The following is a 27808-nucleotide window of genomic DNA, read 5'->3' on the forward strand; positions in this document are numbered from 1 at the left end:
GATCATGTGCCCCCTGGGTGCATTGCAACCGTCATGAGTCTATAACAGTTGCCAAGCATCTCAATTTTGATCACATGACCATCGGGATGCTGCAACGGTCGTGTGAAAAACGGACAAAAAGTCCATTTTTTCAGTGCCGTCGTTAACTTCACTAAATGAATGGTTATAAGTTAAGGACTACCTGTACAACAAGAGGAATCCTGACTGGCAGGGTTTTATTCACAGTACAGGGCTTTTCCCACCCATGCCTTCCAAAGGTTACCCTAGGAATCATCAGCTGCAGCCTGGAGGGTCCGGGGATGCTGGGAGCTGTAGTCCGTGAACAGGAAATTAACTTGATTGCGATCTGCTTTGATCCTCTAAACAGGCTCTCCAAACCTGGTAACTTTAAGATGGGTGGACTTCAACTCCCAGAATTCTTGTGGACTTCAACTTGTGGACTTCAACTCCCAGAATTCCCCAGCCAGCACATGCTGGCTGGGGAATTCTGGGAGTTGAAGTCCACAAGTTGAAGTCCACAAGAATTCTGGGAGTTGAAGTCCACAAGTCTTAAAGTGGCCAAGGTTGGAGATCCCTGCTCTTAACAGGATGGAATCCTTGCTATTAGGGATTAGGAGAGAAGCCACCCCTGAAATCCGGCATCTCATCCCAGACCCTCCAGTCCCAGAATCCCTTCTTACCATCAGCAACGACCGCAACAGCATGATTTGAATCCTCCTGGTTCCCAAATCCCTGCGAGAGCGGAAAGAGCAAAGAAAATATGATATCTGGGAAGAAAACAGGGGGGACAGTCCAGGGCTGCAGCTTGTCAATCAAGGCTGGGGCTGCCCGCAAAGGAAGCAGCAGTCCTGGCTGGAAAAACATCCAGTGGGACAAGACGCCATTGATTTCGGGGCTCTGACCTCACCGGCCCCTGCCTCTCTCCCACTCTGGAAAGTCTTTTTTAAAAAGTTATCCAAGACAGAATTTGCAGAAGCAAAATACGCCCAGAAGGGACCTGGTTTCAAAAGCCATCTGTTAATATTTCAGAGTGGGGAGGGGAGGGGGTTGCAGAGAGGAGGAGGACTGTGGTGGGGTCCTTGGTGGTCTCTGAGCTTGGTTGTTTTACCGATCTCGGAAGGATGGAAGGCTGAGTCAACCCTGAGCCGGTCAGGATCAAACTCCTGGCAGTGGACAGAGTCAGCCTGCAATACTGCACTCTAACCACTATGCTACCATGGCCCTTCCTTCCTTCCTTCCTTCCTTCCTTCCTTCCTTCTTTCCTCTTCCTTCCTTCCTTCCTTCCTTCCTTCCTTCCTTCCTTCCTTCCTTCCTTCCTTCTTTCCTTCCTGTTTCTTCCTTCCTTCCTTCCTTCCTTCCTACCTTCCTTCCTGTTTCTTCCTTCCTTCCTTCCTTCTTTCCTTCCTGTTTCTTCCTTCCTTCCTTCCTGTTTCTTCCTTCCTTCCTTCTTTCCTTCCTTTCTTTCTTTCCTTCTTTCCTTCCTTCCTGTTTCTTCCTTCCTTCCTTCCTTCTTTCCTTCCTGTTTCTTCCTTCCTTCCTTCCTGTTTCTTTCTTCCTTCCTTCCTTCCTTCCTGTTTCTTCCTTCCTTCCTTCCTTCCTTTCTGTTTCTTCCTTCCTGTTCCTTCCTCTATTCCCTTCCTCCTTCCCTCCCTCCTTTAGCACTTAGCAACAGCACTTATATACTGCTCAAAAAAATAAAGGGAACACAAGCAGAAGACCTCCGAGATCAGAATGAATGAAATAGCCTTACTAAATACTTTGTTCTTTACATACAGTAGTTTATACACTGCTCAAACAACTAAAGGGAACACAAAACTACTGTATGTAACGAACAAAGTATTTAATAAGGCTATTTCATTCATTCAGATCTCGGAGGTCTTCTGCTTGTGTTCCCTTTATTTTTTTGAGCAGTGTACTTATATACCACTTCACAGTGCTTCCCAGCCCTCTCTAAGCAGTTTACAGACTCAGCTTATTGCCCCAACAATTTGGCTCCTCATTTTACCCACCTTGGAAGGCTGAGTCAACCTTGAGCCGGTCAAGATCAAACTCCTGGCAGTGGGCAGAGTTAGCCTGCAATACTGCATTCTAACCACTGGGCCACCAGGGCTCCTCCTATTATTAATACCAGATTGCAGAAAGACAAACAGAACAGAATGAGGAGACGAACCCAAGCTCGCTGGTGTCCAAGGTGTGGGAGGTCACCCCAAAGACGGGGACTTTCCCCATGACGAACATCATGATCTCTGACCGCTGGTAGTCGGGCAAGTTGCTTCCGAAGAAACCTACGAGCAGAATGAAAAGCAAAGGGAGGATGAGACCCTTCCAGCTACTCCTAAGACAGAGAATAGCACTTAGACTTATATGCCACTTCACAGGGCATTTACAGCCCTCTCCAAGCAGTCTACAGAGTCAGCCTCTTGCCTCCCCAACAATCTGGGTCCTCATTTTACCCACAAACGGAAGGCTGAGTCAATCTTGAGCCAGTCAGGATCGAACTCCTGGCAGTGGGCAGAGCTGGCCTGCAATGCTGCATTCTAACTACTGTACCACCACCTATCTTTCTTCCTTCCTTCCTTTCTTTCTTTCTTTCTTTCTTTCTTTCTTCCTTCCTTCCTTCCTTCCTTCCTTCCTTCCTTCCTTCCTTCCTTCCCTTTCCTTCCTTCCTTCCTTCCTTCCTTCCTTCCTTCGCTCCCCTCTCCTCCCCTTCCAATTTAGCACTAGTACTTAGACTTATATTTATTTATTTTATTTTATTTTATAAAATTTGTATGCCGCCCTATCTCCAAGGACTCAGGGCTGCTCACAACGACAATCGACCAAGTGACTGTTAAAAACGACAAATATACATAAAAAAAATATATCAAAAAGTGTTTTAAAAAATTAAAATATACTACCCCATCAGACCCCAGACCGGGGTCTTCCCAGTGCTTCCCAGCCCTCTCCAAGCATTTTACAGAGTCAGCCTCTTGCCCCCAACAATCTGAGTCCTCGTTTTACCCACCTCGGAGAGACAGAAGGCTGAGTCAATCTTTAATGCAAGAATAATGGCAAGGAATTTTTCCACATCTTATGAAATCATTGGACCACTTTTTAAAATTATCCCTTAAAAACGGTTCCTCAACCGTGGCCATTTTAAAATGGGTGGACTTCAACTCCCAGAATTCCCCTTTGCTGGCTGGCTAGGGAATTCTGGGAGTTGAAGTCCACCCATTTTAAAATGGCCACGGTTGAGGAAGCATTGCTTACCTTTTCAACAATCGCTTGAAAACTGTTTGGTTTTGGTTATTATTTTTTTTCATTCTGAAGATTCCTGCTTTTTTTTTTTTAACTATCAGTTTTGTTCTCAGAAGGTCCTGAAATTTTAATCTTGTCTTTCTTATTTTTATTGTTCTTCTTGTTAACTGTGTGCTCTAATATAGTATATAGCTGTTGGGTTAATAAATTGGGAATAGATCCAGTAGTTTAAAATTGGGGGGGGGAGCTGTTTCCCAAGGGGTGGGAAACTAATATTCTTGTAACATATTAATCAGTATTCAGCTAGGGGGAATAAGATGTGTTGGGGGGTTTTGTAATGTACTGTTCAAGGTCTTGTTTGTTTTTTACCTATTCTTTTTTAAAGTTTTGTGTTTATATATATATATATATATTTTAATAAAATGAAAATTAGAAGGATGTGGGAAAAAAAAAAACCATGTTCCTCAACCTTGGCTGGGGAATTCTGGGAGTTGAAGTCCACCCATCGTAAAGCGGGCATGGTTGAGAAACACCCCTTACAAAGCAGGAAACGAATGCAAGGCCAACCCAGGAGCCTTCCTAGCTCCCCCTAAGTTGGAGTTACCCGCAAGAGCTACATTGCCTTAGAAACAGTTTTTTAAAATCCAAATAAGAAACTAGAACCTGACTTTTAATTATAACATGTATGCTTGATTTGCAAATAAGTTGGAGATGCGAGTGATTCACTCTGTCAATCAATATTTTTGTCAATCAGAACAAAAAGTGGCCTGATTTTATGTTAGGAGAGGTGTATTCATAGTGGGGGTGCAGAAGGAATTGGGGGTGAGCTTTAAGGGGAAGGAGGAAGTGCTTGTGATGACCCAGGCCACGGCACTGAGATAACACAGGCAGTTCAAACCGCCCCTGTATTGCTCCAAATTTCCCCAAACGCTCCCCACGTTTCTGGCAAGTCCCAGAGCAAAGTGATCACACACACACCTCAAGCAGCCTCCGGCTGCAAACAGTCCAGCCCAATGCTGTGAGCACCATGGCTGCAAAGCAAGAAATCCAGAAAGAATGCAAGGAATCCAGGAACGTTCAAAGGTCAGCACTCAACACTCCAAGAATTCAGCATTTGTTCCTGACGTCTCCTTAAGTCTGAGTCCCCAGGTGTGCCTTGTGAAGATTGGGTGGGGCGCTCCCCTCCCGAGTAGTTGGGTCAGCCTGAGCTGTTCTCGCCTTCTCTCCACTCTCCGTGCTCGAGGATCAGGAGGGGGCTGTCCTTGCTCATCACCTGAGCTCTGTCTCTCATGTTCACTGCTTAGCGTCTCTTGGTCATCCTGCCCCGCTTCCTCCCTGCCTTCAAGCAGTCCCAATCCTGAAAGACCCTGGTCTGACTCGACCTGCTCCTCCCCACATTACTCTGAAGCCAACAAAGCTGCCACCACCATCTCCCATATGCTCCAATTCCTGCTCGCCTTCCTCTGCAGATTCAGGCTCCAACGGGGGCCTGACAGTGCTGGACCCTGCACTGATCCCCTTCTTCGTAGACCAGAAACATTTCAAGGTTTGGACACCATTTGCAGAATCCTTGTGTCAGCCGTAACATTCGTCGGTTTGACTGAGTTATACAGCGGTCATAGAGAGGAAATACCAGAGGGAGGTGGGGGGGGACTCTTACTTTGCACCAAGGGGATGAAAAGGTACAAAAAGAAAAGAGGACACCAGGTGAGATTCCACCCCGGACACTGACCGATGGTCTGAATGATGGCGTTCTGGACTATGCGCTCGTCGTTGTCCTTAGAGGGGGCCGTGAGGGCAGCATGGCCGTGATTGCCCCTCGTGTTGCCCAGTTCAAAATCCACACTCAGGCTCAGGTGCTTCAGCAGAGTGTTGAAAACCTCCAGGACGGTGGGTCCTGCCCAACGGAAGCGTGGTAAAAAAATATATATATTTATTTATTATTTATTTATTTATATCCTGCCTTTATTGCTTTTACAAGCAACTCAAAGTGACAAAACATATCCAACCCCTTTTCTTCTTTCCTATTTTCCACACAACAACAACCTCCCTGTGAGGCGGGTTGGGCTGGGAGAGGGTGACTGGCCCAGAATCCCCCAGCTGTCTTTCATGCCTAAGGCAGGACTAGAACTCACCATCTCCTGGTCATTGGCTCAAATCACTCAGATCACTTTTATGCCTAAGGCAGGACTAGAACTCACCATCTCCTGGTCATTGGCTCAAATCACTCAGATCACTTTTATGCCTAAGGCAGGACTAGAACTCACCATCTCCTGGTCATTGGCTCAAATCACTCAGATCACTTTTATGCCTAAGGCAGGACTAGAACTCACCATCTCCTGGTCATTGGCCCAAAGTTACCCAGCTGGCCTCCATGCCTAAGGTGGAACTAGAATTTACCGTCTCCTGGCGATTGGCCCAAAGTCTAGTGGTTAAGGCACCAGGCAAGAAAGCAGGAGGCTGTGAGTTCAAATCCAGCCTTAGGCCTGATAGCCAACTGGGTGACTTTGGGCCCATCACCAGGAGACGGTGAGTTCTAGTCTCACCTTAGGCGTGAAAGCCACCTGGGTGACTCTGGGCCAGTCCCTCTCTTTCTCTCTCTCTCTCTCTCTCTCTCTCTCAGCCCAACCCACCTCACTTCTTCGTAGCCAGCTTCCATGGCAAAGGAGGCACTAGAACTCACGGTCTCCCACTTTTTAGCCTTGCAGTTTTAACTCAAACCAAACAGAGGTCAGAGCCCCAAACCCCACTCCCTTCTAGCACTGATAATGTTCCCTAGTTGGGTCATGAAACATCTTCCCCTCCCCCCAAAAAAAACCCCACACCAAACACAGAGAGCATCAAGGAAGCCACATGTCTATGGAGATTCTCAGTCCTCCAGGTCACAGTTGTCCCAAAGGGGCTTTTTTTCAAGAGGCAACTGGACTTTCTGGTTTTTTTTTCTTTGAAGACGTTTCGCTTCTTATCCAAGAAGCTTCTTCAGTTCTGATGAGAAGGAAAATGTCTTCAAAGAAAAACCAGAAAGTCCAGTTGCCAATTGAAAAAAAGCACCTTTGGGAGAAAGAAGCCACAGTTCAACCCTCAACCACAAATATTCTCTTGGTACCCTTCAGTTTTCCTGGGAATGTCTTCTGACATTTTCCCAAGGTTAAGAGAGGGGGACCGGCCCAAGGTCACCCAGTGAATTTTGTGCCAAAGCCTGGAGGGGATTTCATCATTTCCCAAGCTTCTAATCTGGACAAGCCCAGGCAGTTCTCCATTTCCAGAGGTGCATCAGCCGTCCACCCTGAAGCTGGCCTGAGTGAGGCCATTTTCTGAGCTTCAGTGTTGCCACTCTGGAGCTGAGGGCCAGGGAGGGCAGAAGAGAGATAGTTGGGGTTTGTAGCCAAAACAAAGTACTTTCTCTTGGGAACCAAGGTCATTCCCACAGGTGGTCGGAGAGAGGAGGAGCAACGTTACCAGGCAACTGGAGGGCACAATGATTGGACCACATGACTGATTGTTTGGGGAAGTGGGAAAAACTTTTACTTTTAATTAGGTGAAAACCATGGGAATATTCAGAGTCGGTTTTCACCAGGACTGTGCCAATATGATATATCCAATCAACCAGTTCTTTGAGGAATCTACCTGCCTCGGAGTTCTATTTATTATGGGTGCATTACTTGGAACCCTGACATTGGCTTCTCGCTACAACTGAAAGAAAGCTGACTCACCCAAATGGCCTTTTTGCCTACGGCAGAACTCGCACTCGAGTCTTCCCATCCCAAGTTTGGCACTTTACTCACTAGACAAACCGGCTCTGTTAGCCATGAGCACCAAATCAAACATCTCTTTACGTCACGACGTGTTCACCTGACTCAATCCATCCCTGCCCAAATTCCTTATTATCAAACTTCTTAGTCTCCGCCTGGGAGAAAGTTTACTTGCTAGACTTGTTATGAACCCAAGACGGTTTTTCTAACTTTAGTAAGAAAAAGACGCTAGTAGTACCGAGATAGAAAATACAAGTGGTCCTCGATTTATATCGTTTAGTGCCCGTTCGAAGTTACAATGGCACTGAAAAAAAAAACTTATGATGATTTTTCACACTTATGACTGTTGCACCATCCCTGTGGTTATGTGATCAAAATTCAGAGGCTTGGTGACTGACTCATATTTATGACGGTTGTGGTGTCCCGGGGTCAGGTGATTATGTGACTCCCTTTTCATAAGCGGTCAAGGGGGAAACTCTCAGTGTTTGCAGCGATCCAATCAGCACCCAAGTAAATAATTCAGCAGGATTCATTTATAGAAGAAAGTTGTTTATATACAATAATATAAAGCATGATGCATGTATACAATACTCATGCAGCTCTTGCAACATGGTGACAAGGACAAGGACAAGGACAAGGACAACCAGAACTCAGAATCCAGAAGCACAGAAGCAATAGAATCTATAGTTCAAGGACAAACTAACTCTTATATACAGACCAGTTAAGCTAAGCCATGGTCAGGCTCCCAAGCCATCTTCCTTGGCTCACAATAGATTCTTTCTTAGTCACCAAGCAGTTCCCATTGTTGGAATGGCAATCCCAGCTCATAATTACACTGACAGAAACCAGATTCAGTTAACAACCACGTTGCCAGTCTAACAACTGCAGTGATTCACTTAACAACAACTTATTTAGCAATAAAAAGTCATCAAAGCTCAACCAACGTCTTGCTCAGCAACCTAAATGTTCAGCTCTGTTGTGGTCATAAGTCTAGGACAAACTTGTACAAACGGACACACAATTTGTGATGGTATTTGAAAGAGACAGGGCAAGGAAGTGGTCAGATAAAAAGAGGATTTAGCTGCATAATGGATGGAGAAAGAGAAGCTTCTCAGGCTGTAAAACAGACGGCGGGAGATTTGCACTCTCAAACCTGATTCTGTTAACGTAGCCTTACAATAAAGTAGAGTTAGTTCATTTGGTCGTGTTTCCTGCCTGGTTTAAAAAAGCTCTAGGCTTTTTTAAAAGAAAAAAAGATAAAAGAAAATTAGGGCCACGAAAGAGCAACTTCACAACCGAGAATCCTTTTGCCGGCTCACTTTCCATAGGCCAGTGTTTCTCAACCTTGGAAGCTTGAAGATGGGTGGACTTCAACTCCCAGAATCCCCCAGCCAGCAGCACTGGCTGGGGGGTTCTGGGAGTTGAAGTCCACCCATCTTCAAGCTTCCAAGGTGGAGAAACACTGCCATAGGTGATTTCTTGCAACAAGATAAATCCCAATTTAAAATGTCAACGGAGATTCTCGGTCAACCAGGTCCCGGTTGTCCCAAAGGTGTTTTTTTCAAGAGGCAACTGGACTTTCTGGTTTTTCTTCTGAAGGCGTTTCGCTCCTCATCCAAGAAGCTTCTTCAGCTCTGGCTGGCTGGTGGATGATAGTCATCGACCAGCTGTGTCTGCAAGGAGTATCAATCCTTCCATCCTTCCCCACCATCCAGTCAGAGCTGAAGAAGCTTCTTGGATGAGAAGCGAAACATCTTCAAAAGGAAAAAACCAGAAAGTCTTGGAAAAAAAAGCCCCTTTGGGACCCAATTAAAAATGTTCCATGGAATAGTTAAGAGGAGAAGAACGTGAAATAATACATACTTTGGAACCAGTTCTAATTTTTAAATAAAAGAAAGGACAAGGGAGGAAAACAACAACAACAACTGGGATTAGCAAGTACATTTTCTGCCTTATCTAAGCAGGATAAAATAACCTTTTGCTCTGGGGCAAATCCTCACCATCTGGATCTTCCCTCTTGGCTTCCTGGCACCGTCTGCCATCCTGGGCTGCCATTTATGGCCCAATTCTGTTTTCTATCGACACCCACGCTTCTTCCTTTGCTCCCAATGGCTGTCCTTCTCAATTCGGGATCCTGCCGCCTCTCGACTGCCAGAAGTCAGCCAAGGCGAGCCAGAAGATCCCGGATCTCATCCCCAGCTCAATTATCCCTAATTAGCCTTTAATAATATGGTCCACATTCTTGCTTACTCAAGTGGTTCCTGTCTCAATCCCACGACAGAGTAATTTTAGCATCCAAATCTCCAGGAGGAACAGCAGACAGAGTCCTTGGCTTACGGCCACCATTAAGCCTAACCGTCAGTGGTGGGTTCCTCCCGGTTCGGTCCAGTTTGGCCGAGCCGGTAGCGGTGACGATATGACGTCACCGAACCGGTTCTCCCCCCCCCCGCCCTCCCACCCACCCACCCACGTTATTCTTACCTTTTATTTGGTCCCACCCCCAATCTATTGCTGCCTCCTGAGTCCCAGCTGATGACTAGAGGGGAAAAAAACTGTTTAAACTCTCGCCGGGGGGCTTCAAAGGGCCGCCCTACAGCTGATCAGTGTTAAGAGCAAACAAATGAGTTGGGTCGTAAGTGCGAGGACTGGTCGTAAGTGCGAGGACCTTCCAGAAATGACTCTGACTAGCTAGCCACGCCCACCTAGTCATATGACTCCAAGCCACACCCACAAAATAAGCCACGCCCACAGAACCGGTAGTAAAAAAATGTAGAACCCACCCCTGCTAACAGTTCTGTTGTTAAGCGAGACGCCTGTTAAAGTGAATTTTAACCCATTTTACGATCTTTCTTGCCACCGTTGTTAAGCAAAATCACTGCAGTTTTCAATTTGGTGTGAAGTCCATCTGGCTTGTCCATTTGTCAGGAGGTCACAAAAGGGGATCCCTTGACCCCAGGACCGTCATAAATGTGAGACAGATGTAAAGCATCTGTATCTAAATCACTTGACCACAGGGATGCTGCGACCGACATCAATGTGAGTCAGTTGTCCAGCATCTGAATTTTGATCACATGGCTGTGGGGGACGCTGCAACGGTCGTAAGTGTGAAAAATGGTCATAAATCTCTTTTTTTCAGTGCCGTTGTAACTTTGGTCACTAAATGAACTGTTGTAAGTTGAGGACTACCTGTAGATAGTCTTCAACTTACGACCATAAGTGAGCCCAACTTTTCCACTGTTAAGCAAGACAGTTGTTAAATGAATCATGCAGTCATTAAGTGAATCCAGCTTCCCCTGTTCACTTTGCTACTGAGAAGCCACCTGGGAAGGTCACACAAGTGGTGAGCCCAGGACAGTGCAACCATCGTACAGGTAGTCCTCACCTTATGACCATAATTGAACATGAAATTTCTGTTGCTAAGCAAGACAGTTAAGTGAGTTTGGCCCCATTTTACGACTTTTCCTGCCACAAGGAATTTTTCACATACGATCGCAAGTTGGTAGTTTATACAGGTAGTCCTTGACCACAATTGAGCCCAAAATTTAGGTTTCTAAGCAAGACATTTGTTGATCTCCAAGGTCCCTTCCTACTCTACTCTACTCTACTCTACTCTACTCTACTCTACTCTACTCTACTCTACTCTACTCTACTCTACTCTACTCTACTCATTTTTGCCACATTTGTGATTTAACCTGGTTAGGTGAATCCGGCTTCCCACATTGACTTTGCTTGTCAGAAGGTGATCACATGACCCCAGGACAATGCAACGGTCATAAATATGAATCCCTTGCCAATTTTGATCATGGAACCCTGGGGATGCTACAACAGTCGTAAATGTAAAAAACGGTCATAAGTCACTTTTTTCCAGTGCCGTTCTAACTGAAAAGTCAAACCGTCACTAAACGAATGTTTGTAAGTCAAGGACTACCTATCCACTGGAAGAAGCCACATGTTTGACTTCACATTCCTAACAAACCAACCAGTCCTTTGAATCCCTCTCTCAAAACTGCAACGCCAGCCGGGCCGGACGGATCTGATTGGACTCACCGATGGATCCCTTGGCCGCGATGGCCACCGCCTCCAGCAGGACTTGGATGATCCCAGCTCGAACGCGGGGAGAGTCTCGCTTGCAGCTGTCCAGGTGTGCCAGGATCTCCTGTATCACGTGGTGTGAGTATTGGGCCTTGGAAGGAAACGGGGGGAAAAGGACACAACATTGGTACCACTTCCAGGGTAGTAGTCTAGTCACAGTTCTCCCCCACTCCAGGGAAGGCAAATGAAATTTTTGGCGCCTCTGAGTCCAAACGAGAAACTGGAACCAAAGAACAGGTTTGGGGCATCCTGAAAAACGAAAAGGAACAGCTGGAAAGTCAAAGGAATAATGACTAAAACAGTGTTGGTCAACCTTGGAGACTTGAAGTCCACCCATCTTCAAGTCTCCAAGGTTGACCAACACTGCTTTAAAGACTCACAACCGTAACTGAGCCCATCATTTCACTAAACGAACAGTCGTTCAAAATGTTCTTAAGAGAGGAATAAAATACTTTATGTTGATTATTAAATCTGAGTTAAAAGAAACATTGACTTTATTTGGGTCTTTGAAGCAGGGTGGATAAAAATCAATGATTTTTTTTTTAAAAAATCAAAAAAATCAGATTTTTTTTTATTTAAATCGGATTTTTTTGATTTAAATCAGAGTTTTTTTATTTTTATTGAATTTATTTTAATCAAAAACTTTTGGGGTAAAAATCAATCATAAGATAGTTTTCTATTTAAGATACATAAATGATTTAGTTTATTCAGCATGAAATGGAGCTGAGTTAGGTAGCAGGAGGCTGTATATTCTGCAACACTGGGACTATCGGTGAGTCAATAGTGGGTCAAAGGAGTAGCAGAGATGACAGCTGCTCTTTAAAAATTATGATTTAAATCGAGCTGATTTAAATCAAGCCTCTTTACTAGTGATTTAAATCATGATTTAAATTGTGATTTAAATCAACTCGATTTAAATCAAATCCACCCTGCTTTGAAGTAAGGAAAATCTATGAAATACTGATTGTTAAAATGATAAATGAATATTATAAAGAGCTGTTTAGATTTGAAGTTTAAGATTTAGGGTGATTACATAGTAAAATATTAAATGTTAGAATAAGATGTTAGATTGAATGATAAAAATTGGGTTTAGATTTGTTCTTTTTTTCTTTTTTTTTCCCTTTTAAAATGTTAACGGATGAAATTTGGAATTTATACTTATTTTATACCGGATCAAACACTTGCTCTAAAAAGATGCTGTTTTATGTTTAAAAAGAAATTTCAAAAATTTCAAAAAAAAAAAAAAAAGAATGCGGCAAGTAGGAAAGCTTTCAACTTCTGCCCTAAAACGAAATTTCAGGCTTCAAGTTGGCTGAACGTACACACGCAAACACATTAAAGATGACATTAGCCAAAAGAAAAATTTCACACTGATGAAAAGGCTCTCTGCTTCCGATAATATATAAAAAGCACACCTGGCTGCAAAGAAGGTCTTACCTGGGTTTGAACAGGGCAGACTTACCTGGATGGAGTACATGATGACCTTAAAGCAATGGACGGCAAATTCATTTGGGTCCCAGAGTTTGTGATGGCCTAAATGTCTGTTAAAAACAAATGATTTGTCTGTCAGTGCTACGGTGCACACTGATGACGTTACTTAGTTGGGTCACGAAACGTCTGTAAGAAAACAAGCTCAGAGAGCACCAAGGACCCCTCAGTCTCCTCCCCCTTCCTCTTCCTCCTCCTCCCAAACTCCTTCCCTTCTAGCACTGATGATATTGCCTAGTATGGGTCATGAAACATCTGCAAGAAATCAGCCAAGCCCAGAGAGCACCAAGGACCCCCACAGTCCTCCTCCCTCTCCTCCTCTTCCTTCCCCTCTCCACAAACTCCTTCGCTTCTAGCACTGAGGATGTTGCCTAGTGTGGGTCATGAAACATCTGCAAGAAAACAGCCAATCTCAGAGAGCAACAAGGACCCTACACTGTCCTTCCATGTCTTTCCATGTTGACTCCAGAGGGAAAGTTAAGCAGTGAGGTGCAAGGCTGCACTACTCCACACTGCTTTTAGTTCTTTCTATGAGCCAGTTGTCAGGTTTCGAGGTCGTCTCAAATAAATTGCATTTCAAACAAAGTCTTTGAAGGAAAACTCCTATTTATTAAGCACGACATTCTAAAATCCGACTCCATCGAAGCCAACACTGACTTCCAGACCCAAAACCCTCCCTTTCCGTTCCCCACTCCCCTGCACTCATTGGCTATCTTCCAAGTCATTCTACCCCTAATCTACCGCTCCATCTCAAAGGAATTTCCCCCCTCCCAGCCCATCTCCTAGGTGATATTATCTCCAGGGAAAATAAGTAGGTGAAAAGTCAAACGTCCCTTTCCAGACGCCTCCACTTCTCCTTATGTCAGCACTAGAGTAAATGCAGCTTGAAGTGCTGACACCAGTCCAGTTTCCAAACATGGATCGACAAAGAATGAAGCAGAAATCAGAATGGCTCAGGAGGAGCCTTTGTGTCAGGAGCCGCAGCTGTCCTGCCCCACTTATCTCTTACTCCTAGCAAAACCCCAAAGATTCTGGAGGATCCCACTTACGTGAAGACCGGCCTGACGGCATTGCTCATGTTCCCATAGGTCGCACGGCCCAGCAGTTCTCGGAAGCAGTTCTCGGCCAAGACAGCAGGATTCTCCTCTTTCTCACCCGATGGAGAGGCTGGTGGTCCAATTCGACTGAAAGGAAAGAAGACACTGCTGGGATAGGAATGCCAAGCCTGGCAGGGATGCTGAGGGCCACCAGCACTCCCAGAGGAGACATCTGGCTCCTCTGAGCTTCTTTCCTTCTCAGCTGCTCCTTGCTCATGGCTGCTGCCTCTTTGTTAACCAGGGAAACCTCACCCAGTGCTCAACATTGGTCACCATAGGTCAAAAGAGGTTAACATTGGCCAACAGTGATCATCATTGGTCAACAAAGATCAACCAAAATCAACATTGGTCAATGAAGTGCAACAGAGGTCTACCAAGGTCAATAGGGATCAACCAAATTCAACAGTAGTGAATATTGGTCAATTGAGATGAAGAGAATTCAACATTGGTCAACATTAGTCAACAGTAGTCAACAGAGGTCTACAGTGGTCAGTATTGGTGAACCGAGGTCAACCAAGGTCAACAGTGGTCAACAGAAGTCATGATTAATCAACATTGGTCAACTGAGATCAACCAAGGTCAAGGGGAAGCTCAAAAGGGGAAGAAGTCACACCCTTCCTCAAGGCAGACATACCCATCAGGGTCTTCTGTCTTCTGCATGTTGAAAAGCAGGGAGGGGACGATCTTGTCCATGTGCTGAGGCTCCCAGATGGTGGCCCGCAGCTCATCATTTACAGTCTTCCGCACAACTCCCTGGATGCCCCTGATGCCAGCGATCCGGATCCTTGTGGGAAGAGGCAGAAATGTCAGGTAACTCAAGGGAAGGGGTGAATGTGTGACAGTTGCCCTACAAGTCCTATTTCCAAATTAAATCCTTCTGTGCAGACAGACAGGGCGGGGTCTAATGAAGTGATGTGGGGATGACGGACAGAAAACATGCCTACAGAAGTCAGCACATTGGCTGCTCCTCTTCCTTACTGGCCCTCTTCCTTTTTATTGCTCAAGCTGCCATTTACAGAATCCAAACTAACAGGGTTGGAAGGGACATTGGAGGTCTTCTAGTCCAACCCCCTGCTCAAAGAGGAGCCCAAATGGTTGTCCAATCTTTTCTTCTTTCCGCTACGCATTCAAAATGGACTGTGATTTGTGTGTCTGTGTGTGTATAGGACAAGAAGCAATGGGTGGAAACTCATTAAGGAGAGAAGCAACCTAGAAGGAAGGAGAAATTTCCTGACAGAACCAGTGCCTCCAGGAGTTGTGAAGGCTCCAACACTGGAAGTTTTTAAGAAGAGATTGGACAACCATTTGTCTGAAATGGTACAGGGTTTCCTGCCTGAGCAGGGGGTTGGACTAGAAGACCTCCAAGGTCCCTTCCAACTATTCATCCTTCTCAGTGATGGGTTGCCCCCGGTTCGCACTGGTTCTACAGAACCGGTAGTAAAACTGGCGGGAGGCTCACCCACCGATCCTGACATCATCAAAACGCTTCTGTGCATGCGGCCCCTCTGAACCAGTAGTAAAGGTAAGTAGAACCCACCCCTGATCCTTCTCCTTCTCCTCCTCTTTCTTCCATATCTGTCATCAGACGTTGGCAATCATGTTGGCGATCCTATTTTTATCAACAGCCGCACGAAAAAGTGCTGCTAAGTTTTGTCCAAACCAGTCCCTTAGATTTTGAAGCCATCCTGTTCTTCTTCTGCCTGGATATTCTATTCTATACATGCATATATAAATATATACAGCATTTCTATATGTATGTTCATGTATGTGTACGGAGATATATATATATTTATCTTATCTTAGAAAATGGAGCAACACCGTGTTTGGCTGAGAGTCAGTGGAGAAGATTCTTGGTTCGCTAACTTAAGAAACAATTGGAAAGCTCACACTCACGCTCACTCTCACACACACAACCGCATACACAACTTACTCGTTCCGTATTTCCGGATCGTCGTGGCAGGAGTGGCACATGGCACTGAAGCGGGACACGAAGAAGTCGTAGCGGCGATGATAGGAAGGCGTATCTTCCTCAATGTTCGCAAACTTGACAAACTGCAGGAAGGCGAAAGGAGGCGTCCGGATGCAAACGCAAGATTAGGAACAGAGCAATGACGAGCTCTGAAAAAGCACAGCCGGTCCCCGGCTTACGACCACGACGGAGCCCAAAATTTCTGCCTCCAAGCCAGACAGGCATTCAGTGAGTTTTGCCCCATTTTACGACCTTTCTTGCCACCGTTGCTAAGTGAATCACTGCAGTTGTTAAGTGAGTAACGCTTAAGGGAAGTTAAGGCAGTGTTTCTCAACCTTGGCTGCTGGACGATGTGTGGACTTCAACTCCCAGAAGTTGAAGTCCACACATCGTCCAGCGGCCAAGGTTGAGAAACACAGAGTTAAGGGAATTCGGCTTTCTCCCTTTCGGTCAGCTGAACAAAAGCAGAGTCAGGGAATCCTCGACTTACAAGAGTTCGTTTAGTGACCATTCAAAGTTACAATGGCGAACTCAAGTGACTTAGGAATGTTTTTCACACTTACGACCGGTCACAGGACCAAAATTCAGACGCTCAGCAACTGATTCATACGACCGTAGCAGCGTCCCAGGGGACTATGTGATCCCCTTTCGTGACCAGACTCACTTAACAACTGTGTGGCTACGTTAATTGCACTGATCCACTTAACAACCATGGCAAGTAAGATGGTAAATTGGGGGGGGCAAAACCCGTTTAACCCATGTCTCACTTAGCAACAGACGTTTTGGCCTCAACGGTGGTCGTAAATTGAGGACTATCTGTACACTGGGGGAGAAGAATTTGAAGAAAGGCTGCTGCCGCCCCGTTCGTCCTTTCCCCTGCGGCCTGTTTCTCCCCGTTCCTCCGACGCTGATGGAGGCATCCCCGGATCGAAGCCCCTTTTAGGAAAAGCGGAGTGCTGACTTACGGAGTTGGTTCCCAGGACTTGTAATTCGGGGTCTCCGGACTCCAGCAGTTTGGCCACCATGTGCAGGAAGCTCTCCACGAAGGGCTTGATGCTCTGCGAGTGGCAGGCCATGAGCAGCTGGTCCAGGGCCTCCATTGCAATGAAGACGTACCTGGGCGGCAGGAGAGGAGAGGAGGGAGAGGCTCAGCGGAGGATCTCCTCTGCACCCGTCTTTGCACCCTGGCCAAGCAAGGGCCTCTTCCACCAGGCCTGCCGGTGGCTCGCTTTGTGCCAGAAGGATAGATGCCCCTTTTACAAAAGTGGTCCCAAAAGATAAGGAGGAAAGGAGATATTTCTCCCCCACCCCCCCTCAAAAGTCTAAGGGCAAAGCAATTTCTTCTCTGGCAGGGGGTTGGACTAGAAGACCTCCAAGGGCCCTTCCAGCCCTATGTTTCTATGACTCTATGATCTTGGGGTTGGATTAGAGGATCTCTAAGGTCTCTTCCGGTCCTATGTTTCTACGATCTTGGGCAAAGGGATAGACTAGAAGATCTCCAAGGACCCTTCCACTTCTAGGTTTCAATGATCTTGGGTAAGGGGTTGGACTAGAGGATCTCTAAGGTCCCTTCCGGGCCTAGGTTTCTATGACTCTATGATCTTGGGGTTGGACTAGAGGATCTCTAAGGTCCCTTCCGGTCCTAGGTTTCTATGAGCTTGGGCAAGGGGTTGGACTGGTCCAGGGGTCTCCAACCTTGGCCACTTGAAGACTTGTGGACTTCAACTCCCAGAATTCACAGCAAAGCTGGCTGAGGAATTCTGGGAGTTGAAGTCCACAAGTCTTCAAGTGGCCAAGGTTGGAGACCCCTGGATTAGAAGACCTCCATGGTCCCTTCAGGACCTAGAATTCTAGGAGCTTTCCAGCACATATTGATGCTGAAACACACACACCAGGAAGGAGGTCAAGAGTCCCACTTTGAGAAAGGGAGCCAAGAAGCCCCGAGCCTTCTCACCCGTAGCGATGGCGGATGACATCCCGGCTCAGCCTTTCCGCCAAGTAGGCGCCAATCCGATCCAGCTTCTCTGGGGCAGAGACCGCGTAGAAGGTCAGCTTCTCCATGTCCGATTTGACCAGGCCATCCTGGGCAGCCAAGAGGACATACGGGTTGGTCAAGCAGTGATGGGGAGCTTTCCCCTTGCCTGCTCTCTTTTGGAGGAGCAGTCTCAATACCCCATCCCACCCCCAAAAGGGGGGGGGCAAGGCAGGGGCGGTCAGTCTGGGACCGCTTCAAATAGGATCTTTGGCAACCCCAGAGAGAGAAAGCAGGAGGAGGAGAATAAAGAAATAGACAAAAGGAACAGACATAACCTTGAGACTCCTGGAGGTTTTTAAAAAGGGAGGGAGGGGAGGAGGAAGGAAGTGGGGAAGGGGAAGAGAGGAGAGGAGAGGAGAGGAGAGGAGAGGAGAGGAAGGAAGGAAGGAAGGAAGGAAGGAAGGAAGGAAGGAAGGTGGGAGGGAGAGAAGGAAGGAAGGAAGGAAGGAGGGAGGGAGAGAAGGAAGGAAGGAAGGAAAGAAGAAAGGAAGGAAGGAGAGAGGGAGGAAGGAAGGAAGGAGAGAGGGACAGAAGAAAGGAAGGAAGGAAGGAAGGAGACAGGGAGGAAGGAAGGAGGGAGGGAGAGAAGGAAGGAAGGAGGGAGAGAAGGAAGGAAGGAAGGAAAGAAGGAAGGAAGGAAGGAAGGAAGGAAGGGGACAGAAGGAAGGAAGGAAGGAAGGAAGGAAGGAGACAGGGAGGAAGGAAGGAGGGAGGGAGAGAAGGAAGGAAGGAAGGAGAGAGGAAGGAAGGAGGGAGGGAGAGAAGGAAGGAAGGAAGGAGGGAGGGAGAGAAGGAAGGAGGGAGGGAGGGAGAGAAGGAAGGAGGGAGGGAGGGAGAGAAGGAAGGAAGGAGGGAGGAAGGAGGGAGGGAGAGAAGGGAGGAGGGAGAGAAGGGAGGAAGGGAGGAAGGAAGGAGAGGGGGAGGGAGGAAGGAAGGAGGGAGGGAGAGAGAGAAGGAAGGGAGGAGAGAGGGAGGAAGGAGGGAGGGAGAGAAGGGAGGAGGGAGGGAGAGAAGGAAGGAAGAAAGGAGGGAGAGAGAGAAGGAAGGGAGGAGAGAGGGAGGAAGGAAGGAGGGAGGGAGAGAAGGAAGGGAGGAGGAGAGGGAGGAAGGAGGGAGGGAGAGAAGGAAGGGAGGAGGGAGGGAGAGAAGGAAGGAAGAAAGGAGGGAGAGAGAGAAGGAAGGGAGGAGAGAGGAAGGAAGGAGGGAGGGAGAGAGAGAAGGAAGGGAGGAGAGAGGGAGGAAGGAGGGAGGGAGAGAAGGAAGGGAGGAGGGAGGGAGAGAAGGAAGGAAGAAAGGAGGGGAGAGAGAGAAGGAAGGGAGGAGAGAGGGAGGAAGGAAGGAGGGAGGGAGAGAAGGAAGGAAGGAGGGAGGGAGAGAAGGAAGGAGGGAGGGAGGGAGAGAAGGAAGGAGGGAGGGAGGGAGAGAAGGAAGGAAGGAGGGAGGAAGGAGGGAGGGAGAGAAGGAAGGGAGGAGGGAGAGAAGGGAGGAAGGGAGGAAGGAAGGAGAGGGGGAGGGAGGAAGGAAGGAGGGAGGGAGAGAGAGAAGGAAGGGAGGAGAGAGGGAGGAAGGAGGGAGGGAGAGAAGGAAGGGAGGAGGGAGGGAGAGAAGGAAGGAAGAAAGGAGGGAGAGAGAGAAGGAAGGGAGGAGAGAGGGAGGAAGGAAGGAGGGAGGGAGAGAAGGAAGGAAGGAGGGAGGGAGAGAAGGAAGGAAGGAGGGAGGGAGAGAAGGAAGGAGGGAGGGAGGGAGAGAAGGAAGGAGGGAGGGAGGGAGAGAAGGAAGGAAGGAGGGAGGAAGGAGGGAGGGAGAGAAGGAAGGGAGGAGGGAGAGAAGGGAGGAAGGGAGGAAGGAAGGAGAGGGGGAGGGAGGAAGGAAGGAGGGAGGGAGAGAGAGAAGGAAGGGAGGAGAGAGGGAGGAAGGAGGGAGGGAGAGAAGGAAGGGAGGAGGGAGGGAGAGAAGGAAGGAAGAAAGGAGGGAGAGAGAGAAGGAAGGGAGGAGAGAGGGAGGAAGGAAGGAGGGAGGGAGAGAAGGAAGGAAGGAGGGAGGGAGAGAAGGAAGGAGGGAGGGAGGGAGAGAAGGAAGGAGGGAGGGAGGGAGAGAAGGAAGGAAGGAGGGAGGAAGGAGGGAGGGAGAGAAGGAAGGGAGGAGGGAGAGAAGGGAGGAAGGGAGGAAGGAAGGAGAGGGGGAGGGAGGAAGGAAGGAGGGAGGGAGAGAGAGAAGGAAGGGAGGAGAGAGGGAGGAAGGAGGGAGGGAGAGAAGGAAGGGAGGAGGGAGGGAGAGAAGGAAGGAAGAAAGGAGGGAGAGAGAGAAGGAAGGGAGGAGAGAGGGAGGAAGGAAGGAGGGAGGGAGAGAAGGAAGGTAGGAGGGAGGGAGAGAAGGAAGGAGGAAGGGAGAGAAGGAAGGAAGGAAGGAAGGAGGGAGGAAGAGAAGGAAGGAAGGAAGGAAGGAGAGAGGGAGGAAGGGAGGGAGCCTTGCTTAGGTGTGCCATCTGATCTAAAGAACCCTTCAAGGGTAAACACAGAGGAATGGAAAGGCAAAGGCAGTTGTATAGGTGGCCACAAGTCACCTGGCCTTAAAAAAGAAAACTGCAATTCCCAGCGGCCACAGCTCCCGCAAGAGGGGCCAAAGGGCCCAAGTCCTCCCAACGCAGAGGCTCAGCCAAGGTGAACAGCCCAGGCAGGGAATCAACCTGCCAAGCGCCCGTCTTGCCCAAAAGAAACTGGCAGGCAGGTCTCTGCCGATGCCCAGGTGCTTCCAGGCCACCTCCCAACCGCCTAGCGACAGAGCCGCAGATCAGGTGCTGCCGGGAGAGGGCCCCCCCCCACTTACTTTGGGGTCCTCGGGGAAGATGTTGTCCACCAGGCGCTTGTATCGCGGGCGCAGGGCGGCGCAGCAGCAGCAGACTCCTGCGGGAAACACGGGCGGTGAGAAGGGGGGCTGGCGGGGAAAGAGATCCGCGTTGGTGAAGGAGGCAGTTCCGTCTGCAACCCGGAGAAGAGCCTCGCTCTCTTTGCAAGTTTACAGGGTGCAGAAAGGGGGGGCCCTGCTTGGCATCTCCCCACAAGTGTCCTCAAGTCACTTTCAGAAAACCACAAAATGGCATTTGGGCCACTATTTGGGGTTGCAACTGGTTTACGGTGGGAAAGAGCTGCAGCTGAAGAGAGGGATTGATTGATTGATTGATTGATTGATTGATTGATTTTCTCTTTGTATACAATAAATGCTTAGTGAACAGCATACTGTCTGGGTCAGTTGGTTTACACAACAATATTAAACTGCTAATTTTTCTACCTCTATTGTCCAAGCATTGATAAAACGGGGTCCCAAGTTTGAAAATATTCTGTGCCTTCTTTTATCTTAACAATTAATCAGAACAATTGATCATTGGAACAACTTGCCTCCAGAAGCTGCGAATGCTCCAACAGTGGAAGTTTTAAAGAAGAGGTTGGATAACCCTTTGTCTGAAGTGGTGCAGGGTTTCCTGCCTGGGCAGGGGGTTGGACTAGAAGACCTCCAAGGTCCCTTCCAGCTCTGTTACTCTATTCTAGTCTATCTTCATTGTTAATCTGTCCATTTCTGCACAGCCTTTTTTTTTTTTAAATTATCTCTTCTTCTGCGGGTGTTTTCTCATTTTCCCAGTGTTGCGCAAATACAATTCTTGCTGCTGTCAAAACATGTAATGTTAAATATACGTTCCCTCTATCATACTTTCCTGGTATTATGCCTAACAAAGACAATTCTTTGTAATCTATATTACAAATTCTTTTGTAATCTATATCAGTGTTTCTCAACCTTGGTAGCTTGAAGATGGGTGGACTTCAACTCCCAGAATCCCCCAGCCAGCAGCGCTGGCTGGGGGATTCTGGGAGTTGAAGTCCACCCATCTTCAAGCTTCCAAGGTTGAGAAACACTGGTCTATATGGCGCCTTGGATCGTCTTCATGCTTAATGTCCTACAAATGATGTGTGTCAGCAGCTGGTAGTCCTCGATTTATGACCGCCATGGAGCCCAACATTTCTGTCGCTGAGATGGCATTTAAAGTCAGCTTTCTTAAGTCATAGGTCACTTTTTTCGATGCTGTCGTAACTTTGGTCACTAAATGAACTGTCGTAAGTCGAGGACTACTCATACACGTGTAAGTAGACCTTTAAATCACCCCAAGAATGAGATCTGATCCTGGCAGAGGGAGCAGGCGTGAACTGGGAAGCCCTCGAGAATTCAAGCAATTTTTTTTTCTTAAATGAATGAAAGATGCTATGGGGAAAACCATGCAGACCTTCAAAGAGTATCTAGTCAAACGGGGGGGGGGGGGGATCCCCAAACAATTTGTGACCTTTGACCTTCAAAGCCAACTTCAAACCAGAAGCATTTCCAGAAAATTTACACTAATCTCTGCTTGGCAGTGGATATTCCTAAGGACAGCAATAAAATGCATGTCTGGCCCACAGCAGCTGCCTTTCTGTGCGCCCAGCAGCTGTCTCCAGATGTGTCTCACTAATAATTCAATTCCCTGGCAGCTATTGGGATGAAACAGATCAAATAAAGCTTTAAAAAAAAAAAAAAAAAAACTAGAGGTCTTTATGCTAACTGCCGAAACTCCTTCTTAATTCTCAAGAAATTCAACATCTGTCGATGAACTTGCAAAGGGAAAACATCTGGAGGATGTTTGTGAACTGCCTCCCTGAAAGGTTCAGCTTTGATCAATTTTATTTATTTATTTATTTATTTATTTATTTATTTATTTATTTATTTATTTATTTATTTATTTATTAAATTTGTATACCGCCCTTCTCCCGAAGGACTCAGGGTGGTGAACAGCCAAATAAAATACATACAATATAAATAAAACACATATAATACAAATGTTAAAAAAAACATTAAAATACAATTAAATAATTGGCCCGGAAAACGAAATTTAAAACACCCCAAATTCATAAGACAAATTTAAAATTTAGAAATTTTTTAAAAGTTTAAAAGAGAGGTTAGGCCAGGCCGGCCTGCTGGAAAAGAAATGTTTTGTAATGTTTTGATTCAATTATAATCGTAAAATGCAGAAAAAGCAAAGGTTCTTTTAAGCACAGAGCGAATATACCAATATCCTAGATTAGAAGAAGCTGTTTTCACTGTATTGGAGTCTCTCTCCCCCTCCAGGGACGCCACTGGCTCTTGCTCCATCTTTGCTCCATCAAAACCTACCTTTCCATTACGTTGATCAGATTATATCACGGCGCAGGAGGGGAGAAGGAAGAAGATTCTTGGGGGAATTTTATGCTCTTAGGTTCAGCGCCCAGAACGAAGCGATTGTGGAAGTATAAAAATCTTGTTAATATTTTTTTTTTCAGATGTTGGAAAAAAAACATAAACCAATTTAATTTTTTTTTTTTGCAAATGAGTCAGCTGTTTCTGAAGAATTCTGCAAACAATAAGTCCAGTTGTCCTCCGCATGTGTGATGTCTTCTCCCCATATTCCTGCCCCATTGCTTTATCTGGACAGGATGGGCCACAATAGCCCCTTGACGAGCTGTGGACTTCAACTCCCAGAATTCCCGAGCCGGCTGGCTCAGGAATTCTGGGAGCTGAAGTCCACAGCTCGTCAAGGGGCCATTGTGGCCCACCCCAGGTCTATGGGGTAAACCCCACATTACCTTCCAGACTGCCAACAGCTGCTTCTTGCACAGCCACGACAAAAACAAAGAGGAAACTGCACAAACTCCGCATCCGTTTTGCGCATCGCTGCTCTCCTGACTTTGGAAGAATCTGATCTCCCATCAGGGTCTCGTGGTGGAAGAGGGGATATGTCACCTACCAAAACATGAGCAGGGCCCCGGTTCCCAGGCGGGGTTGTAGTCGTAAGACCTGTCCGGCTCGGCTACGGGAACAGCCACATAGGTCCTCATCCTTGCCAGCTTGTGACACTCAGCCTTGTGGCTGCCTCTGACTCTCCCGTGTCTTTTCAGCATCGCTGAATTCGGACACCGGCATTCAATCCGCAATGGATATCCACACCCAGGTTCCCCGGACACCAGAACAACATGGCCAGGTGTGCAATTCCATTAATAATGCAGGGCCCTGGAAAGAGGAGACCGGCTGGCGTCCCGTGGCCTCGTCCTTCTCGTGCACTCAGAACCGTCTGCGCACTTCACAGTGTGACTCGCAACTGCGGTGTCACTCCGCAGGAAAAACACACAGGGATGCAGGGTTTATTCTGCCCAGCTGAGGAATAGTGGTGAACAACAAGCCTCCCAGCAAGTCGAAACACGTCCTGCGAACTGCTCGCGAAGGAAGGTCACGGCTGCTCCTGAAACCTCTAATCATCATTAGAAGTTGTGCCAGCTCCGAAGTGCGGCTTGGCTTTGCTGTGGCAACAGAGGTGAGTGCGATGCCTCCATGGGGATGCAAGCGTTCGGCCTTAAAAGGTCTGGATTTCCATGGGCCGCCATTTTTCTCTTGCAGCCCCTTTATTTTACTTTATTAATTGATTTATTTTGGCCAAGTGTGGTTAGGCGCGCGAGGAATTTGCACAGAAGCACTTGCAAAGCAACACAATAATAGGTCCTTGGGAAGTCAATAAGACAGAAATGCCAAATCCACTCTGAACATCTGGCTGACTGGATGATGAACCATAATAACAACACCTGGAGCACCACTTGAACATTATTGGCATTGACAAATTCACCATCGGTCAATTGCAAAAGGCGGTTTCACTCGGAACAGCTTCCATCCTGTGACGATATCTGCAACACTATCAAACACCCACATCTGCCTCGTTTTTTGGAAGGACTTGAGAGGTAGACAAAAATGCAAATCCAGCCTGAACATCTGGCCGACTGTGCAGAGAACCATAACAACATCTGGAGCACCACTTGAACACCAGCAAAAGGCAGCTTTACTTGGAACAGCTTACATCCTGCGATGATATCTGTAACACCATCACATTTGCCTATCCCAGGTCCTTGGGAGGGTTTCGAAAGCAATAGCACTTAGATTTATATACTGCTTTACAGTGCTTTACGGCCCTCTCTAAGCGGTTTACAGAATCAGCCTCTTGCCCCCAACAATCTGGGTCCTCATTTTACTGACCTCGGAAGGACAGAAGGCTGAGTCGACCTTGAGTCTCATCATGATCGAACTGCTGGCTGTGGGCAGAGTTAATCCACTCAATAGCCAGATAAAAATGCCGAATCCAATCTGAGCATCTGCCAGACTGTGCAAACAATCACAACAGCAACACACAAATGGTTGCTTTTATCCGTAGGATGCATACAAATTATTTTATTATTTTAGGGAGCTCATGAAGCTTCCCTGCCATGAAGCATTTGCAAGTCATCTCTAACCAAATATCTCTTTACGAAAGCTTTGGGGATGACACAAGAGATTTGAGCCGAGTGCTCAAATCCTGTTGGGAAGAGGGCCCTTCTGATAATGCAGAGGAACCTACAGCATCATGAAAGCTGGCGTCAACTCCAATCTGATCCCGGCTTCAACAAGTCTCCACACTTTCGTAGATTGTCTCTGATCTGCATTTGACGCGCCACTGCACTTCGGCTGCTCCAAAGGGTTCCAGTTCCTCCAAAGCAGAAGTCACACGGACCTATTTCCGTGTTCAAGGAAAGGAATCATCCTCTTTTAACAACCCCATTAATGTGAATGATGTAGGAATAGTACAGAGTCAGCTATATGAACACTGAAGGACCCTCTTTATTCACATTATTATAAGAAAGAAATGTGCTTGTTTAGAGATTACACTAAAGTCAGCTAAATTCCATTCTTGATAATATATATCTTCTGAGGGGCCTAGCTGTCAAGGATGCAAGGACATCCATATGAAACAAGAGTTACTTATTATCCAAAGCAGCCATGAATCTACGCATCAGCGATCACAGAACTGAGGAAGGTTGTTTAGCTAAAATAATCTTATGAACTAGAAAATAATATAGGAATTTAGTAATTTAGAAAGTATCAATTATCATGTAACAAATGTATGTTAACCATATATGGAAAACGGCTGTGCTCACAAAATCCTTTGTCCTGGAGATGTATAAAAGCAGTTGTATCAGAGCTCTTCTTGGTTCAGAATTGCAGATACAAATCTGATTCTGAAACTGCGCAATAAACTGTCTCTGGCTGATCAGGAATGTTGTTTGGTCTCATCATTCCATAACACCATAATCCCTTGCGGGGTGGAGTCTGGGCAACTGAACCGAGTTGTGTGTTTACTGGCCGGATGCCTTTCCTGTCGCCAATACGGAGTTTTGTTCGGCAGATATATTCTCATTGTGCCCAGAGAGAGAATTACCTGCCTCTACCTAGGATCGAACTCACAGCCTCCTGATTGTGAGGCCAGAGTTCCGCCTCTAAGCCACAGGACCACTCCGTCCAAGGAAAAGAATGCCTATTTTATAAAAAGAAGCCCGTCCCTGGGTCTCTAGTCGGAGCTAAGCAAGAGAGGCGACAAAAGGCCAGTGGAACCCGTTCACGCGAGACCCGGTATTGTAATGCTTCGAGCGGGATCAAAGTTTCATCCTCAGAAAACTTCTCGGGAAGACGGTGGTTCAAAACCTCCATGTCAAAGTCCCTCTGTGCCATTGAAAACTACCGTTCCCATCAAACAATTGCTTTTCCTTGGCAATAATAATAATAATAATAATAATAATAATAATAATAATAATAATAATTGTTTTGGAAAAGATGTTCAGAGACACTAAAAGCAAAAGAATACAGGCAGGTTTAGCCAAAACCGTTCCAAAGTCTCTATACTAGTGTTTCTCAACCTTGGAAGCTTGAAGATGGGTGGACTTCAACTCCCAGAATCCCCCAGCCAGCGCATGCGCGCTGGCTGGGGGATTCTGGGAGTTGAAGTCCACCCATCTTCAAGCTACCAAGGTTGAGAAACACTGCTCTATACGATGAGCTCCTTCACTGAAATTTTGAATTGGGCATTCTGTGTTGTTGTTTTTTTTCATTTTGGGCTTAAAGGGTGAAAATGTTTCTCGATCTCTTCTGCTTTTATCATATCGAAAAAGGATGTATTTGAAGAATAAATATTCACATAATTCAACCCCCATTCAGCCTCTCAGATTTCCCTGGAGTTTTGCAGAGACTGACCGCAAATTAAGGCACCGTAATGTTTCCCCTTAAGGATTGTTTTAACTGCCAAGCAAATAAAATTGTTAATACTTTTCCGGATAATAATGATCCAGACTCTGGCGGATTCGGTGGACGTGAAGCCAGAAATTAATCTTTAGAAATAACCACTGAGTTTCTCCCCCCCCCCCATTATTTTTGCAAGGAGCTTAAAAGACTCTGTGCACATAATTATTAACAAGATTTCTGTACTCACGTCCCGGCATCATAAATCGGTCATTTGGCCTCTATTTCCCACAAGCTGATAATCTGCAAGAAAGAAAGAAAAGCAGATGACGTCAGAACCGTTTCACTGATCATTGAAAGCTTTAGCACCAATTATGTTAGTCCTCAACTTACAACTCTTTGCTTAGGGAACATTCAAAATTGCAATTACAATTATGTCGTAACTTCGGCCACTAAACGAATAATTGTAAATTTGAGGACTGCTTAGGAAGCTTGCGAATAACCATATATTTAAAAATGAAAAAAAAATAAAATCCTCACAATTCTATGAAATAGAACAATCTGAGACCTAAAAGCGGGGAAATCACGAGTCTCAAGAGTAATTTTGCTGGCTAAAAATAAAGAAATAAAAGTAGGTTAGGAAATAGGAGACCTCAGGGCTGTGCAGAGCCTTGAGCTGCTCATTTCTACGTGCCACTAACTGCTTAAAGCACCTTCAGACAATACAGGTAGTCCTCAACTTACAACAGTTCATTTAGTGAACATTCAAAGTTATGACGGCACTGATAAAAGTGACTTATGACCGTTTTTCACATCTATGACCATTGCAGCGTCCCCGTGGTCACATGATCAAAATTCACATGCTTGGCAACTGACTCATATTTACGACGGTTCCAATATCCCCGGGGGTCACGTGATTCCCTTTCGTGACTTCCTGACAAGCAAAATCCACGGGAAACTTGAATTCACTTAACAGCCGTGTTGCTAACTGAACAACTGCAGTGATTCACTTAACAACCTTGGCAAGGAAGGTCATAAAATTCACTTAACC

General features: G+C 46.5%; 1 protein-coding gene across 2 annotated transcripts in view; it reads right to left on the minus strand.

The window, feature by feature from the left end:
* Positions 1 to 27808, minus strand: part of EFR3A (EFR3 homolog A) — a 53830-nt gene that overhangs the window by 16972 nt on the left and 9050 nt on the right. For both annotated transcript variants that reach the window (XM_070940184.1, XM_070940183.1), the window contains exons 2-13: positions 27008 to 27060; positions 20497 to 20573; positions 17590 to 17717; positions 16601 to 16751; positions 15597 to 15718; positions 14301 to 14450; positions 13619 to 13753; positions 12544 to 12622; positions 11037 to 11172; positions 4970 to 5134; positions 2171 to 2285; positions 681 to 732 (exon numbers count right to left, since the gene is read on the minus strand). In XM_070940184.1, coding sequence (XP_070796285.1) covers positions 681 to 732; positions 2171 to 2285; positions 4970 to 5134; positions 11037 to 11172; positions 12544 to 12622; positions 13619 to 13753; positions 14301 to 14450; positions 15597 to 15718; positions 16601 to 16751; positions 17590 to 17717; positions 20497 to 20573; positions 27008 to 27020 — 1323 coding nt within the window. In that variant the 5' untranslated portion in view covers positions 27021 to 27060. The remainder of the gene's footprint in view (positions 1 to 680; positions 733 to 2170; positions 2286 to 4969; positions 5135 to 11036; positions 11173 to 12543; positions 12623 to 13618; positions 13754 to 14300; positions 14451 to 15596; positions 15719 to 16600; positions 16752 to 17589; positions 17718 to 20496; positions 20574 to 27007; positions 27061 to 27808) is intronic.

The sequence above is a fragment of the Pituophis catenifer genome, unplaced genomic scaffold (genome assembly GCF_029215685.1).
Source record: "Pituophis catenifer annectens isolate HBS135680 unplaced genomic scaffold, rPitCat1.0.hap2 SCAF_3, whole genome shotgun sequence".
NCBI classification, from domain to species: domain Eukaryota; kingdom Metazoa; phylum Chordata; class Lepidosauria; order Squamata; family Colubridae; genus Pituophis; species Pituophis catenifer.